This window comes from Triturus cristatus, chromosome 5_1, assembly GCF_964204655.1.
Source record: "Triturus cristatus chromosome 5_1, aTriCri1.1, whole genome shotgun sequence".
Lineage (NCBI taxonomy): Eukaryota > Metazoa > Chordata > Amphibia > Caudata > Salamandridae > Triturus > Triturus cristatus.
In genome coordinates, this window is record NC_140587.1 from 168,788,045 (window position 1) to 168,805,770 (window position 17,726).

General features: G+C 46.4%; 1 protein-coding gene across 1 annotated transcript in view; it reads right to left on the reverse strand.

Annotated features, from left to right (window-relative positions):
* The window catches only part of RHPN1 (rhophilin Rho GTPase binding protein 1), a 444,327-nt gene that overhangs the window by 131,420 nt on the left and 295,181 nt on the right, over positions 1–17,726 (reverse strand). Inside the window, exons 6-7 of the mRNA XM_085604772.1 lie at positions 16,681–16,805; positions 16,255–16,421 (exon numbers count right to left, since the gene is read on the reverse strand). Of these exons, the coding sequence (XP_085460898.1) occupies positions 16,255–16,421; positions 16,681–16,805 (292 nt within the window). The remainder of the gene's footprint in view (positions 1–16,254; positions 16,422–16,680; positions 16,806–17,726) is intronic.

Here is a 17,726-nt window from a genome sequence, read left to right on the forward strand (position 1 = left end):
AAGAAGTGGTATAAGGACCACTGTCATGGAAATAGGATAGGCCTAGGCCTAGGGAATCGCTGGGGCTACACTACCAACAGTTAGGAAGTGGGAGGCCCACGGGATTCAGGTGCAGAGTGGAAACACTCACGCGTAATGCGTATAGTCGATAGAAATAGTACAGTTTTGAAATAAGCAGTTTAAGGACACTTCTGAAGCAGCTAGAGAGTCGAGACTCGGAAACTAGACCCTAGGATAGTCACTACCCTTGTGAGCACCGACCACGTGGAACCAGGCGATGTCGTGAAGATTGCAGGTGAAGGGTGAAGCTTGTCGCTGCAGCCACGGGTACCAGGAGACGTCGAGGACGACCAGGACCAGGAGGCGAGCTGTCCCACGAAGGCTCTTGCTGTCGGCGGCGGCGAAGTCGAACTAGGACTCACCAAGCCTTGGCAAGCGGAACCCACGAAGAACGGAGGACTTGCTTCTGGTGCAGACCAGGAAGGTCTGGGGTGCTTCTCTTTTGCAAAGAAGCGGGAGCCAGTCTGGAGGAGCCAAACCAGCGGTGAAGATTTCAAGGTGTGTCGTCACAAAGGCCGCTAGCCAACGGGCAAGCAACCGGACAGACGCGGCAAGCAGGAAAATGCAGAAGGGCCCCACGCAGGACTCATGGAGTGTGGGCGGCTGATCTTCGGTGCAGATGGTGCTTGGGGTTGGGGCTTCTCAATCCCCGGTGCACAACTTCGAGGGTACCTCAGAAGCTGCGCTGTAAGATACTCGCCACTTTTCCCAGGTAGCCGGTCCCACGTCTCTCGTCGCCTCCATGGATCTCAGCTCGGCTGTGGATGTGGATCAGGGTCGGAGAAGTCTGGAAGGCAAGGCTCTGGTCGGGCTCTGCAGTCGGTCCCTCGTAGAACTTCAGCAAAGCAAAGGGTAGTCTCTTGATGGTGCCTGCTTGCACAGGGTAGCCACTCCTTGGCCACAAGGGAGATTCTTCAGTCTTCTTCTTTCGTCGAATGTCGAAGGTCCAGAGTTTCTGTTCAAGTTGCAGGTTCAGGATAATCTAATCTCCTGGGGCCCAGCTACCACTCTTATACTAATCTGGGGGGCTGGGTTGCCTGCTAGGTCACGCCTTATGGGTGGGACCTGGGAGGGGGGTGGTTACACCCCCTTCCCTTTGTCCAGTTTCGCACCAGGACTGGGGCTGGTGTGCCCCAGCACCGGTTTGAACTGGACTATGCATGGGACACCTTGTGTGCCCCAGGCAGTGTCTCGTTTCATTCATCCCTCCCTGCCCCAATACACTAAGGCCTGTCTGGGGTGGTGCTCGCACCTCCCAAGGCAGGAAACCTATTGTCCAAGCCTCCCTTGCCGGGATCACTCCCAGCAGCAGGAGGTCAGACTTGTGTCGTGGCAGCAGCATCCATTTTGTGATGCTGGGGCTCTGGTTAACTTTAACCGGGTAAGTAGGTTACAACATGTCTTCTCCCTCTAGAAGGGAGGGATAATATCCTCATCCCCAGAAATGGGATGGGGGTATTATTCCAAAGTGTTAGACACCTTACACGACATGTTTTGATAAAGCCAAACCATAGTTACCATAACCGTTTAGGATTATAAGGTACTTTAAGAGTATATGGTAGGCTATATCATAGAACAGCTATAAGGACATGGTTCCGAAAGCTGCAGACAGGCTCAGCTCATGCTAGAGCACCATCTCACATGTTACCAAGCACTCTGCCTCCAGGATTGTTAAGGCCTGCCATAGGAGTGGCTGATAGGTACACATGTGTCTATATATAAGGTAGATATAGGAATACTACACCTAAGCAAGGGGTGATTACACGACCTTGCCCCAGCTGAGTGATCAGCCAGTTGTGTCATAATGGAAGGCCAGGCCAGGGGTTGCATAATACATGCTGCAGCCCCTGGTAGGCCTAGGGTACACCTATGCCCTGGGTACCTAAGGTACACTGTACAGGGGCCAATAAGGTGATCCTATCCAAATGGGTTATGCACCTAAAGTACATAGTATCAATTTAGAGAGAGAACAGCAGGGCTGTGGGTCTGATTAGCAGGCCCACAGCCACATCTAAGTCGAAAACCAGTAAAGCAAAAGCAAAAAGTGGGGGTGAACATAGAAAGCAGACCCTACTCTCCTACAGGGGTGAACATAGAAAGCAGACCCTACTCTCCTACACCGGAGTCGGGACAGATTTGGACATGTTGACGTGTAACCCTAGCTTGTTCAAGAGAACGCACGTCCTCCGGAAGTGCGCCTGCGCTTCCGAAAAAGATGAGGCCTTGATCAACCAGCCGTCCAGGTGCGGGTAGACAAATACCTTGTTCCTTCGCAGGTGCGCCGCTACCACTGCCATGCACTTCGAGAAGGTCCTGGGAGCAGACTTTAGCCCGAATGGCAGTACTGTGTATTGATAATGATTGGCGCCGACTTGGAATCGCAGGAACTTCCTGTGTTTCCGTGCAATGGGCACATGGAAGTACGCATCTTGTAGGTTTATGGCACAGAGCCAGTCTCCCTGTTGCAGCTGAGGGTAAATCTGATGCAACAACAGCATGCAAAACTTCTCTCTGCGAATCCATTTGTTTGCTTGCCGCAAATCCAGAATGGGCCTGAACTCATTCTTGTCCTTCTTGCGAACCAGGAAGAAACGAGAGTACAGACCTCTTCCCCTTTGAGACAGAGGTACGTCTTCCACCGCCTTTTTCCGTAACAGGATGTCTGCCTCCGCCTGGAGCTCTCGCAGTTGATACCGCGAGCTTACCGGCGGAATCTCTGGAGGCGGCCTGATGAACCGAAGACTGTATCCATTGCAAACAATATTCAGCACCCACTTGTTCTGAGTAATTTTTCTCCACTCTGCCGGAAAAAATTTAATGCTTCCCCCCACTGGAGTGGGTAACGGTTGCAGGGGAGGTAGATGCTCAGGGCCGCGATCCGGCCGGGCCCTTGGTAGCAGTAGCGGACTGCTGGCCCCTCTACCCTTCTGGCGTTTCTGGAAGGGTTTACGGAACTGCTGCTGCTGGTTTTGCTGCTGTCCCGAGGCCTGCCCACGCCCTCTGCCCGCAGCCCCGAACCGTCTCTGGAACGGGCATTTCTTCTTTTCTGGCTTTTCCAACCCGACAGACGTCAGGGTCTCCGTCTTCATGCGGGCCATTTCGTCGTCCGCATGCTGGCCGAACAGGGTTTCCCTCGAGAAAGGCAGATTGGCCACTCTATGCTGAGCCTCCGGCTTGAGCGAGGTAAGGCGAAGCCACGCATGACGTTGTTGGTGGATGCCATGACAGTACCCATGCGCCGCCAGCAGGGACACATCCGCTGCCACACTGTTCACCTGGTTTGAGACCAGCATCCCCTTGCGCAAAGTCTCCAAGAAGTCTCCAAGAAGTCTTCCCTCTTGTCGCGAGGCAGCAGCTCCGCGTACTGCTGAAGAGACTTCCACAGGGCACGGTCGTAACGCCCCAACAGAGCCCCGGCACTTGCCGCCTTCATGGTGGTAGCAGCCGTCCCACAGATCTTCCTGCCCGCCGGATCTAGCCATCGGCTCTCCTTGTCGGGCGGAACTGTCGATGAAGGGGGGGTAGCATGCTGCTTCCTCGTTGCCGTCACAATGACTGAATCCGGCTTAGGGTCCGTCCTCAAAAAGGTCGGGTCCGAGTCCGGGGCCCGATACTTCATCATAAGCCGGGAGGGGGCGGATTTCGTCACTGCCGGCGTGAGGAACAACTCCATAGCGGGCTCCACCAGTCCCGGCACGAGAGGCAGCAGGGGGCGAGACAGGTGCTTCTTGTGCAGCGTCTCGAATATCACGGACGTCGTAGGTGTTGGTACCGTCACCGTGATTACCAACTTGGCTGTACCTCTCAGTAGTACCTCCTGGAAGGAGACCAGATCGTAAACCGGCGACACCCTCGTCCCTGGCGAGTCCGACAGCATCGGCGAGAAGTCCCTGGCAGATGACAGAGTGCGTGATCTGGATCTGCGCCTCCTGTGGCGTCGCCTAGATGTTGACGACGAACGCCCACGGCTCCGCGATCTCCCTCTCCATCCGGAGCGGGAGCGCGATCTCCTTGGCTTCGGTCTGTCCACCGGCCTCGCCGGGCCCGGCGACGGTGGCTTACCCTGGCGCCGCGGCCTAAGAGTTCCCTGCGGCGGTGTCGGATACCTGGGCAACGAGACCGATGGTGTCGGAACCGGTGGTGGCGTTAGTGGCGGTGTATATACCACTGAGTACCCAGAGCCCGGGGACTCCATCGAGGGACTCCTGGTGTCCGGGCGCCCCCTGCGCCTCCTCGACATCGATGAATCCCTCTTCGACGTCGATCGCCTCCTCGACGTCGATCGCCTCCTCGACGTCGATCGCCTCCTCGACGTCGATCGCCTCCTCGACGTCGATCGCCTCCTCGACGGCGAACGCCTCGACGGCGAACGCCTCGACGGCGAACGCCTCCTCTTCGCTGACGGCAACCGGCGACCTCCCCTCGACGGTGAGCGCCGACGCCGGGCCTGATCTCGACGTCGATGCCTCGACGCCGACGTTGACGGCGTCGACGCAGACGATGCCGAAGTCGTCGACGGCGGTCTGATCAGCTCCCTCGACGTTGAACGTCGACGTCGCTTCTCCCCAGAGCCCTGGGGAGACGGCGAACAGACCGTAGTCATCCCTCTCGACACCTTAGTCGACGTCATCGAAGCCGGTGGAGAATGGGGGCGTTTGCCGGTCTTCCTGCCCCTGGGGAGCCCCCCAGAGGCCTCAGCATGGGCAGAATCAGCCCCTCCTGACCCACCTTGTGCCTTCAGCCTTCTGTCCTCCAGGACTTGGAGCCTAATCTTCATTCTTTCTCTCAGGGTCCTAGCTGAGAACGAGTGGCAGATCTCACACTCTTCCGGCACATGGGACTGGGGAAGGCAGCCTATACACACCTTGTGTGGGTCCGACTTCGCCTTCTTCCTATCACACTCTGGGCACTTGTCAAACAAGCCAGGCATGTTGACAACACCAGAGAAGGAAGTCCCAACACTAAACACTTGAAAATTTGACAAAAAACACCAATAAACCCTTGAAAAGGGAGAGCTCAATGCTCCAGGGTCCTGCTAGCAGGAGCCGGAAAAAAGAACTGAAAGTAAAAGGGACCTGCTGTGCATTCTGGGATACTGGAAAAGTCCTGGAAAGTTTTCTTAAAGGCACAGTATCCTGTGCTGAGCCACATAATGGCAGCCTATGGGGCTTGTCTGTCCATTCCTTCCTCTCTATCATTCCAGAGGCTTTTGCTGGAAGAGTCAGGTTTTTCTCTGTGGAAAAAGCTGGACAGGTAGTGCTGTTGGTGGTTGTTGGTGGAATTATTTCTAGTTGAAGTACTGGACAGTGAGGCCTGTGGATATAGGCTGCATTATCTGTCTTTGAAATTCTCTCTTAAGTGTAGATGCAGGTCTGCATGGCTTGACAACTTAAGAGATTATTTTTATTGCTCCGGGGTCCGCGCACATGGGCGGGACTATTCCTTAGATTATGACTATACACAGAGATCCCCTACTAGAGAAATTTGCGGACCTGAGGGCGAGGCTGGCGGTGGAGAACATTTGTTTGGAGAATGTCTCCATTTGTTCAGACTTTGTCATGGGGAGTTGTGGGCAATGAACTGAGGTTCAGGTGACTGCCTGTACAACCAGGCTCTCTGGAGTAGGAGGCTGGAGGAGAAAATACAGATCTCCAGGAGCAGGTCTGTGCTGTCTCGCCATTTGCCTGTACACTGGCAAGAAAAATCCTTTTTGGAAAATGGATTACTGTGTTGTAGAGCTTGCCTTTAGCCTATATTTTAGCTTTCCTTTTTAAATTAGCATTTTTTCAAATGGTGGCTTGCACATGTTTTCCCCTAATACGTGGAAGTGCCATGCATGTGTTTCTTTTGGATAGATATTGTCGCCCGGTGGTCTGCACAATTAGTTCCAGGATTACACAATTAGAACACGATGCCCTTGCTATATTGTTTTTTCCAAAATCTTTTTATTGAGCATTTGCTTTCTGTACATCGAGCATAACTGGTTCATCCCTTGCATGAGAGGCATCGTAGAAAAACAAGTTACAGTACATTCAAGTAAGACCATTAGGATACATTGAGAAGTTACCTGCATAGAATTTAGTTAATTAGTACATTAGGGCAAAATCCCGTCAGTAAGCCAGGTCTAACTCGCATTGCGTCATTCATCCTTTTGTTAGTGAGACTCATTATACTCTGCAATTGCGTCAGCTGACCCAAACTTTTTCCCCCATTTCTTAGGGCAACACAGACTCTGGTATACCACATGATCAGCTCCTTGACACCATTCTAGATCGGCTTCCCAATCAGCAATTCGTGGTGGCCCTCTCGCGCCCAAGGCCTGTGCTATGTTTCACTTAGCTATCCCCGAGGCCAGTGCAAGCCATATCTTTTGGTATTTGGGCCACTCCTCATCGCCAGTCATACACAGAATGTGCCACCTAGCCTTCAAGGCATGTTGAGTCTGGTGACTCGGGTCTTAATTTAGATTACTCCCTTCCAAAGTATGGGGAAAAAAAGAACCCACCATACCGCAACCCCTGGCACATAAGGCGTTATTGCACCTCCCCATGTGGTGTAGAAGTGTTCTAGAGTAGTATGATCTATGGAGTATGTGCAGCCTTATTAAATGGAAGAGGGCACATATAGCCATCTCTCTGGGGCTCTGTGTTGCCTCAACCCAGTCTTTCTCCTCTATAAGACCAATCTCTCCCTCCCATGCTTCTGCAGAAGGTCAGAGAAGTTAGTCATTAATTTCTTGTAGGTCAACAAGACGGACTTGTACGTCATGGAGTCGATGAGGAGCTGAGCATCCAAAGATGATGATTCTGGCAATTGCTCACCCTCTAGTATGTAGCACCGCAAAGCATGTCCCAATTGCAAATATTTAAAGAGCTCTGACTCAGTCATCTTGTATTCCTGCTTTAGCACCTTGCACGCTACTAAGGCTTGGCCTCTCCACCAATCTCATAAGTGTTCAATGCCCATCAGATTCACAAACTGCCCCTGTCCCACAGGAGTTGCCTCAAATCACTATCAACTTTCTTTAGGAAGTCAGGTGGTATTTTATATAGGGTGTTCGGGCGAACACAGAGCCGACGCTGGAGGGTCATTGTCTTAAAGAGACCAGGCCCTGCCCATCCGGGAGAGCGGAAGAGGTTGCCAATGGGCGACATCACCCCGGAGGCGATCCAGTTGTGTAAACAAATTTCTTTTCAGGCATTCTTCAGGATTTCACATAATGCAAATGCCCAAATAACTGTCTGACACCACTTGTGGGTAGTTCTAACACATATTTAAAGAAGTTCCCTTATTTTTTGGGTCCTGCCCCTATAGACCCAGCTTCATATTATTATAAGCTTACACCTTCCCCGGCAAAGAAAAATATGCTTACAAAAACAAAAACAGATTTATTCTGATTCGTTCACTTCACCAGCCACAAAGGGTTAGGAGTACTGGAAGGATAATGTTTACCTCAAATCTGTTTGGGGTACACGACACTGGAAGGTACTGTTGCATTATTTAGGGCTTGTCTGATTCCTCGCCAAATTATTTTTTTTAAACAAAACGGTACAACAGACTACATGTCTCGGCTTGCCCAATGCTAAAAATGTGAATAAACTTAGCATTCCCTCAGTTGCATGGTTTGATAACTGGCAACAACATGTTAATCTAACAGAAGAACAGCTTAATGACACAGTGCAGAATGGCACGTACATATTCTTCACTTTCTGGTTCAGATGGGTGATTATTATGGCCAGTAGATATAAATGGGTGTGTAATGCTAGTTTTTTTTTAACTCCGAAATAGGGGTTAAGGCAAGCAAGCCTGACCCCGTTATATTCAGTCGCAACGCTCTGGAGTAGTTACAACCTAATTATAGCATATGAAAATGATGCCAGCAATAGTTGGAACACTCCATATTATCAGCAGTTAAAGACCATTTATCTCTCCATTCAGATAATATGGATTTGCCAGATTTTTTTTTACAGGGTTCTAGTTCTCCTTGTTCTAAACGTTTTGTTTATGCCACCTAGAAGGAGATTTAAACAATTTCTCAATAAGAAGCTCCTGAATGGTAAGACAAATTGATAAGAAAAACTTGGAAAAGGCTTTGGCTGTTGTCGATAATGGCACGGCTACACTGTCAACTCACATTTATTCATTAAATAATGTTATTTCATCTGCTTTTGATATTATACAAAACGACATGTCTATACTTCAATGTGGACAGAGTCAGTTAAGATCGATTTTGCAATTAGGCTTGAAGTTACAGGTTTTAAAATCAAATCGAGTGCCATGGAATTATTTGACGGCAACTGAATTGTTTTTGTCTTATAATTTGACACAATTGCAAAAAATAATGGCTAGAAAAGTAGCGACCTACAATATGCTTAATACTGAATGCTTAGAAAATCTGCCTTTCACTGTAGATGAAACCCTATCTGCAATCTGGCTTATCCACGGTTTCATTTCTCTTCCCTTTTCATTCCACATCATGTCTTAGACATTTTCACATAGGAAGATATGAAGATACAAGTGCACATTTTTTACATGCGGCTTGGTTTGTTCCTTTTCAATACAGATGCAAGAACAAGAGGTTTCTGTTAGTCTGTATGAGTGTAGAACATCTTTGGGTCTGTAAAGAGATAAGACTTCATGACGTTTGTAATGCGTCCATGGCTAACCTTGCGTGTTATTTGAAAGATGTTCCCGTACCATTCATAATGTCTTCCGTTTTGTTGCTTTCTAATGAAAGCTACTTAATTTTGAATGAGTTGTTGTGGAATGAAACCAGGTGTCCCTTATGTAGTCCGTTTCCAAGGTTGTGACATGTTGCAAAAATATCTTATGTCCTTCTACACATTCTACCGGGGAAGTTACTTTGCGGTCGAAGGTCACTACTGTTCAAATTAATTTTGAACGATTAAGCAGACTGAAAGCCTTATTGTTTCAAAAACATGTGATTCTAACATCTGCCAGAGAAACATTTTATATCCAAGTAGCACGTTTCTTCTCTGAGGTGCAATCACTGTTGCGCACTTAATTGCTACAGCATTTTGGTAAGCTTGTGCACCGTATTTCCAATGCTTCCAACACCGTGGGAGTGGTGCACTTTTTTAAAGTGACTGTGTTTCTCACTGTGCTGGGAGTTATTCTGTCTTTTTTACATTTGTTGTATTCAAGTGGCTTTGGAGGCATGCCGATAGTGCTATTTCTTTTGGTTGCTCTGCAATGGATGACACACACCAAGGTGTAATGGGACTGCCACACGTTCTTCTGTGTTGTGAGCGCATGATATAGTATTTTGGAGTATCTTTTTTATTGGAACTGAATGTGAACTGGTCTCGATCCTTATAGCCAGTGTAGTTTCATAGTGTAGGCTGTGTTTCGCGGTCTATGGTGCTCTTTTGAGTGTGTTCAATCTGCTTTTGCATACTTTGCATTTGCATCAGCTATGTTGTCCTGTGATATTGCTTCCTTTGCTGCAAGATGCCTACTATAAGTGCCAATTCCAGATGTTCCTTTGACTTTTGGTTTCCTGGCATCTGAATCCTCTTCTGAGGCTGACACAGTTGCTTTCAGCTTCTGCTGAAGGGGCTGGTGATGACCACACTGGTTCCTTGGATCTTGCTCTTCAGGCCTCTGTTAATATGTTATCTGTGGATGCGGGTTCCATCCTACATTATTGTTTATTTTCTTTGTAATACCTTGGGCATGCAAAAGTGACAAACCAAAGGGTTAAATCTGTTTCCACAAATTCCTTGGGAATCAGACTTGTCATGTTCAAGGTTATCAATAACATCTATAACTCTGAAAGGTTAGGGGTTTAGATGTGGTACAGTGAACTGGCCAAAACCCCAACATTTACTGATGATTTTAGAAGCCTCACTCTCTATTTTGTAAAATTGTGTTGGACTAATGCACAGTCCTACTAATTTAGTAGGAACCATATAACAACTGATTGAGGGGGGTGAAACCCTTCTCAAGCAGCAAGCACAATCCCCATCAGGGTGAAGTTACAAGCAAACCCTACATTAACCTGTGCTTAACCCTCTGGTAGCTTGGATCAAAAGCAGTCAGTCTTACCTTAGAGGCAATTTGTTAAGTATTTATGCATCACTTCAAACAGTAATAAAGTGAAAACGCAACAAACGAAAAATCCCACACCAATTTAGAAAATTAGGGTAAAATGCAATAAATTATTTGAGACCATACAACAAAAATCTAATCAGTAGAACCGTAGATATGCAATAAGATTTCAGGTACAAATAGAACCTAAAAGAACACAGCGCCAAGTCAGTTCTCTGGACACACGAGACCGAGTGAAAGTCACAAGTTCAGGCTTGCCGTGATGGCAGGTGGACTTGATACAGGGACCAGGTTAGCCTAGCTGAAAGAGTTACCTTCAAATAAACAGTGCAAAGAGTTTTGTTTGCAGAGGAGTGGGCTGCAAGTAGCAGGGAGAGTATTGCGATTGGTTGATGTAGCGCGAAGAGCAGCCCGGGTGTCGTGGACAGTCGTCGCTGTGCGCAAAGATCCTGTCAGGCATCGCACACCATCATTGCTGAAGCTTTCAGTTAGCGGCTACCGCGGGCTGTTGGCGCTGTAGCGAAAAGTTTCAATGTTTCGTCAGGGGTAGTAAGTGCTATATAAATGCAATTCAAGTACGATCTCACGTCGCTGGCGGTCGCTGTGGTGCGAATAGTCAGATTCACTGAAATTTCGCATTGGCAGGCGGCAAGATATTGGCGCGAACAGGCCCATTCGCGGTCACAAAGAGCCACAATTTCAGCATTTTTCTTTGAGGAGGAGCGCTACTGATGACACACCATTGGTCCAGGACCGGAGGGGCACCTCTTGGGGATCAGGAACTCACCAGCAGGACTTTGGCAGATCCAGGCTGCTGGGCAGATGCAGGGAGCCTTTGGAGCTTGTTATGTCCCTGTAGCGCAGAACAGGAGATCAGTCACCTGACCCTTGGAGTCACTTCAGCCTGAAAGGAAGGGTGCAGGTCCAGTCTTCCTTCTCGGGCAGCAGGGCAGCAGTTCTTCTGGCCGCAAAGTAGCACAGCAGTCCTCCTTCTGTAGTATCCAGAGGTTCCGAGGCGTACTGAAGAGTTTAGTCCGAGGATCCATTATTTATATCTGGTGCCCACATTGAAGTAAGAGACTGTACTGGAGGTTTCCACCTCAAAGGTGTTTGAAATGTCATGCCTCCCTGCCCTGGCCCCAGCTTTTTCTGGGGCACAACAGACTGGTGTGAAACCCTTTGTGAGTGTGCAGAGGCACAGCTTTTCTGATGTGTAAGTGGGGTGGGTGACAGTTCCTCTCCCCTATCAAGTCAGAGATGGCCCACCCAGCATGTATTCCTACTTTGTCTCACTGTCTGGGAATTATACACAAAAGCCAAATACACCTAGTCATGTGACCCAAGACACAGATAGCAAGCACCAAATGGTTAATCGGTTAATACAAGAAAATGACAACTTTCTGAAAGCGGCATTTTCAGAATCCTTACTTAAAATCTGACTATACAACTAAAGAGAGCTTTCAATTGCAATTTTTTTAGACACCCATCTCGACATTTCTACCTGCTCCCAATCGAAAGGTATCACTTACTAAATGTAATAAGTTAACCCAATGTTATCCTACGGGAGAGACAGGCCATGCAGTAGTGAAAAAGGAATTTTCCCTACCAGGACATGTAAAAGTTAAAAACATAGATCTAACATTTTAAATATACTGTACCCTGCCCTATGGGCTATTTAGGACCTACCCCAGGGGTTATATGTATTAAAAAAGGAAGGTTTGGGCCTGGGAAAAGGTTTATTTTGCCAGGTCCAAAAGGTATTTTAAACAGCACACACAGATTGCAATGGCAGTCCTGGGGCATATTTAAAATGCTATTTAAGTGGGTGGCACAGTAAGTGTTGGAGGCCCACTAGTAGCACTTAATTCACAGGCCTTGGGTGCATGTAGTACCATTTTTCAAGGGACGTACAAGTAAACTAAATGTGCCAATTTGGTGTAAGCCAATTTTACCATGTTTAAATGAGGGAAATGCAGTTAGATGTCTATCAGAATCTGCGTTCCATACCCTGCCCCCAGTGTCCATGCCAGAGACGCATTCTACACTATTCAGAGTACTTGTCCAACTGAAAGCCAGTGTGACTGTATGTGTTCAAGTCAACTCTAGTGCATTATTGGATGGTTTTGTATGTGCCCTCACAGGTCATTGGGCACATGTATGTGTGGGTGTCGGTGCAGGCACAATATGGGTTTCTACGCAGCTGAATGCAGAGTGTCTGCATGTCCAATGTATATATAAATAATGAATGTCATTGTGGATTCCAATGCAGCTGCAAAGCAGATTGAAGTGCAGGGGTAATGTTAATGTCCGGGTAGACGCTGATGCAGAACCCGGGCAGGTATCAATGCGTGCAATTAAAGCTGATGTGGTGTAGGAGGCAGATATGTTTGCTGTGTGCATAGAGGATACCCTAAATAGTGATGCTGCTGACAACCAGTGTACGTATTGTTGTTAGTACTTGTTCAGATGTGGATAGATTTATGCGTCTTTCTAAGAAATGAGTACAATATAATACATGTCGCACTGGGGTTGACAATGCGAGTGTTGTGGAGCCAGCAGAGGAAAAGTGAGGCTACAAATAAATTTTCTCTGGGTCAGCAGTGGGAGTAGCAACCTGGCTGCTGTGCTTTAAATACCCAACCACACATGCTTTGCAAGACATGACAAGGGACAATGTTGCTAGTAGCACCAAAGTTCAGAGAATGAATTGAGTGGCTGAATCTTATGTTATGTATTTATCATTAAGTTGATTTCCAGTAATATGGTGAACCCTTTACCAACCCGTATCCCAAGATTTATTTTACGACCCTGGAAGACATGGTTCCATGGAATGTATTCTGACTAACAGTAGTGGGATACTTTCCAGATTTGTGGACAGCATCAGTTACATTTTATCAAGGTAGAGTTTCAGTTGGTTGTGTGACAACTCTAGGCTTCCACTGCTGTTGGATTTGTCCATAGAAGATTTGTTATCTTTCCAGATGCCATAGGCACAGTCGTAGAAAGCGGGTCAAAGGAACACAAGACAGAGGCTAGAGCAGTGAATTAAGTACTGTAGGTAATGTTTCTAATAGTATATACTCTGCAGCTCCTGGACTGCCAGACACTTTCCGAGATTGGGTTCCTCTCCTGCAGTGATTAGCATGGGTTCTGTGTCTCTAGTCATAAGCCAGTCTGTCCATGGCCTAGTAGAGCCTGGGGAAATGTATGGCACTCCACTGGCTGACCTTACCGGGCTGGAAAATCCTCAAATCCAGCTGCATCATTTACAAAGCTATCACAACCAGCATACTCATATATCTGGTTGACAAATTCACCATCTCTGGAGGCTCTTGGGACACCAGCAGGCAGGAGACTATGCACAAGGCAAAATGCCATTTCTGCCAATTCAGCCAGGAACTGGAAGAGCAACTCTGTATCTGTCAGTACTGCCCTTATTCAATTCGGTAAATAAGTGAAGAAACCTCTCTTTAAAGAGCATTGTATCATGATGCAGTAATAATCCACTACCAGCTACTTTCCAATTGCTCATTGACTGTTTCTGTACCTTTGACCCTGTCCAGCGCCCACTGCTTAATAGCTAGGTTTGCCCTCTACAAATGCCACATATATACAATTGATCTTAGTAGGGCACCTCATTGCATACTGTGCTTGCTATCAATAGGTGGATTGGCACAATCTGGGGCCTGTTTGCATGGAGGGCACTACATTTGCGTACAAGGCCACGTTCTATTCAGCCAGTAAGCATCATGTGGTTCTCCATGTTGAAGTCAATAATGTTTCGAATAGCATGAACTCTGCTGCCTCTGGACTGCTAGCCACTTTCCTAGATTCCTCCCATGCAGTGATTAGAATGAGGTTTGTTATCTTTCCAATCTGAAGCCAATTTGCTCATGGCCTCCTAGGAAGTTGGCATTAATAATTTGCTAATGCTAGATGCAGACTACACATTTACGCAGGTATTCGGAGTATGACAGCCTCAAGGTGAATCTTTAGTAGATCCTAGGGAATATACGATAAAGCTCCCTATTAAAGGTATAAGAGAACTACTTTGAATTCAGCCTGCACTTTACCATACTCATGGACTTTGATAGAATAAAAACAGAGAGTAATTATTAAGTGATTCTGAACAGGGATGATCTGGGGATCTTGAATTCCTGCTGTTGGTCATATGTCCCAACTGAACAGGTGATAGAGGGGCGTAAGATTTATGAAAGTGTGGGACTGTTTGCTATGTATCGCTATGGGTGGGGGCGTACAGCAAGTGAGCAGTATCTGGTTTAAGGCTGTCTGACTGAATCGCGTCTTTTAGAGGAAAAGGACGCAAAGTTTGCTGCATAGCTCCTGTGTGGATGTGATGTGGTTTGTGCATGTCTGTGGATTCCTGTACTGCTTTTAACAGTCTTTTTGGGTGAACCAGGGCCTGAGGTACACAAGCATAGTAAGGTGCAGATCATCAATGTAATTCAAAACTGTGTTATGTGGAAGGTAAGGGAATGAAACAAATTAGTTAACTCCAGTTCTCCAACTCTGGCATCTTCAATAATTTCACATGCTTGAACCATTACCAGTCTTTTAGTCTGGGATTTCTCAGGACATTAAAAAAGCAGTATTTAGTGTTACAATGGCTGAAACAACATCATTTGTTTAGAAGCACATCCACCTTATTTGAAAGTACCCAAACTTCAGCCAATGAGGCGGAAGCTTAAGCTCTGCTACTCCCCCTAGAGGCCACCAGAGCTCAGATGTCAAAGCACAAAGAGTGAGGACAGTGAGAGAGGAGAATATAATGAATAGGCCTCTGACCAGGGAGAAGGGAGGGTTGCATGCAAATATATAAAAGACACCACCAGGTAAGTAACCATACTATATTTGGGGGTTAATCTGGTACTAATGAGATGCAATATATGCCCAGACAGTATTAACAAGCGTAAAAATGACAATAAAATGAAATAATGCCATCATAAAATGTGTTGCATTAAGCTGTATAATTTGCCTTTCCTTGCTGCACAATTTAGTCAACCCTGCCGCACAATATGGCCCTCACGTGCCGCATAATTACAGTGGTTTTGACTATAATGGTGTCCATGTATAATGGCATCCTAGGGCACCCAGACGGTGCACGTAACGCCAAACATGCCACTTAGTTCACTATTTGCATTGTTGTCAGGGTGGGGGTGAAGCATGAATGTTTATAAATTCATATTTGTAAATCATCACTTTAAAAATAAAAATACTTCTCAGAGCACTGATATAATCTGAGGTACTAAGGCAAAACAATTCTGCATGTTAATAAAATACGCTTTTTTCATTGTGAAGATACTATCATATTTTTGAATGGTGTAGGACACCTTAACTATTTCCTCTCCTTAACTTCAGTTAACCTGTAAATAAAGGAATGCGGGTGTATTTAACATCTTTCTGATTGTTAGTGCAGAGTCAAGTAAACAGCAGCCTAGTCCTGATGATCACCGGACGGCCGCATGTAAAAGTCAGAAGGGCCGCAGGCAGCTCCCGGGACGTAAATTGAGTATCACTGCTTTAGAGGAGTGTTTTCGTGATCCATGTTTAGAATCAGAAGAGGTGCCTGCAAGCGCTATACCAAATAAGTCAAATTCAGCAATTTGTACAAGTCTACTTTTATGCACTGCATTCATGGAAGCACTTGGAGGAGCACCTTTTAAGTAATATTCCCCTGAAGAGTGGGCATCTCCCTTACAAGGAAGAACATTCTCCTTTACAATCGAATACAATGCCAAAATCCTTTCTCTGGCCTTGAGTCTTGGCTGTAAAACATTCCTTTGTTAGACTTGGTTGGATGGGCTTTGGTGATTGGTAGTTGAGGTGCTAGTCACGAATCATGCATTCTGTGTTCTGATTGTCATTGGAATGACTCTAGTATAGGGACGTGACAGTAGGTTATAGAAATGCTTTTGTGGGTGTGCATGGTAACATTGTATGAGATCACAAATTAACTTCTATGTTCATTCCTAATCAGAGATGTTTCCACAGAAGTGGCAGCACTACGCTAAACACAATCAAGATCTGGGTGGGCAAGAGCAGAAGCGTTGGCACGGGAGCTCTAAGGTAACCATTAGTGTGAATTAACACCATTAAACCTACCGGCAGCTTTTTGAAAAGCATCTATAGTATTGTCAACCCCTTTCAGAGTGGATCGATCCTGGCGTGCTGCAATTTGAGTGTAGAGGGCCCCGGTATTAAACAACACACTGCCCTTCTCAAAGGCTAGTGCACGCTGGCAAGCAGGCACTCCAGTCAGGGAATCGTACCTAGAACATAAGGTGAAGAAAAATGAAAAGAAGGCACTTTGAGTAGTAATAGGCAATAACATTATGAATTCAAACCAAGTGCAGACAGAAGAATTCTACAGTGCATAAAGGTCAGTGGTACACATTGGCATTATGCCAGCAAATGTTGCTCTTTCAAGCCATGGACCAATTTCCAAGCCCATGAAATAAGAGTTGACATACAACAAATGATCATCACAATCTCATAGCAAGAAGTAGCGAAGCAGCAAAGAACACTCACCAATGAAAGAAAACACCCAGGTTTTTATTCAGAGGGAAGAACCTGTAGTCCAGGAAATAGAGCTGGTTGTAGTATTCCATCAGTAGCTCCAGTCCACACTCATTCCGACTTGGCGTCCGCATCGCCTGCAAAGAACACCACAGAAATGTAGCTTCATTTTGCAATGTTAAATAAGGCATTAGAGTAACTGATTCAAGAGAAATAAAATTGGAAAATCCTTTTGCTTCTATAAAAGCATGAAGATGGAAAGCTGAAGCTTTGGAGAAGAAAACAAGTTACTTACCTGTAACTACAGTTATCCAGTATTGGTATCTTTAATAGATTCACATGCCTGAATCATTCCCCGTCGCTGAGGCGGGAGTCCCCTGTAAATAAAAAAGTAGTGCCAAAATGTTAGTAGTAGTAGTAGGCCCAAAGAAAAGGCCAAGAGCCTCTATCTTAGCAGCCTATCTACCTCCTTATGCAAAAGGAACCAAGAATTTTGTAACAACCAATCAGACACCAGCACCCTTCTAGAACCCTCTCAGCAGAGCCAGTTCTCCTCAGATTTTCGTAGCACAAGTGGGAATTGAACGTCTCAAATTATATAGAACTGACTCTACGAGGAGGAGGGTGGGTGCATGTGAATCTATGAAAGATACCAATACTGGATAACTGTAGTTACAGGTAAGTAACTTGTTTTCTTATCCAGTATTGGGGTATCTTTCATAGATTCACATGCCTGAATCAGAATAGCGAGCAGTATACCAAGTATACAGTCGTTTGCGGATGGTGGGAGACTAGTGCTGATACTCCCAAGTTGCATCCACAGCTTATTAATAAGAGGTATAAGAAAGAATCTTCAAATTCGAAACATGCAAGCCATAAAGAGGAAACAGCATGTAATGCAATAACATTGAAAATGAAAGCAAATTATTGTAACACATTGCATTGTTATACCAAAGATATCCACATCTTACATATTTAAAATATGAAAAGGGTACCTGAAGATATTTCAAAGAAACAGATGTCGTAGTACAGCATGCCCAACTGCTGCAAATCACGAT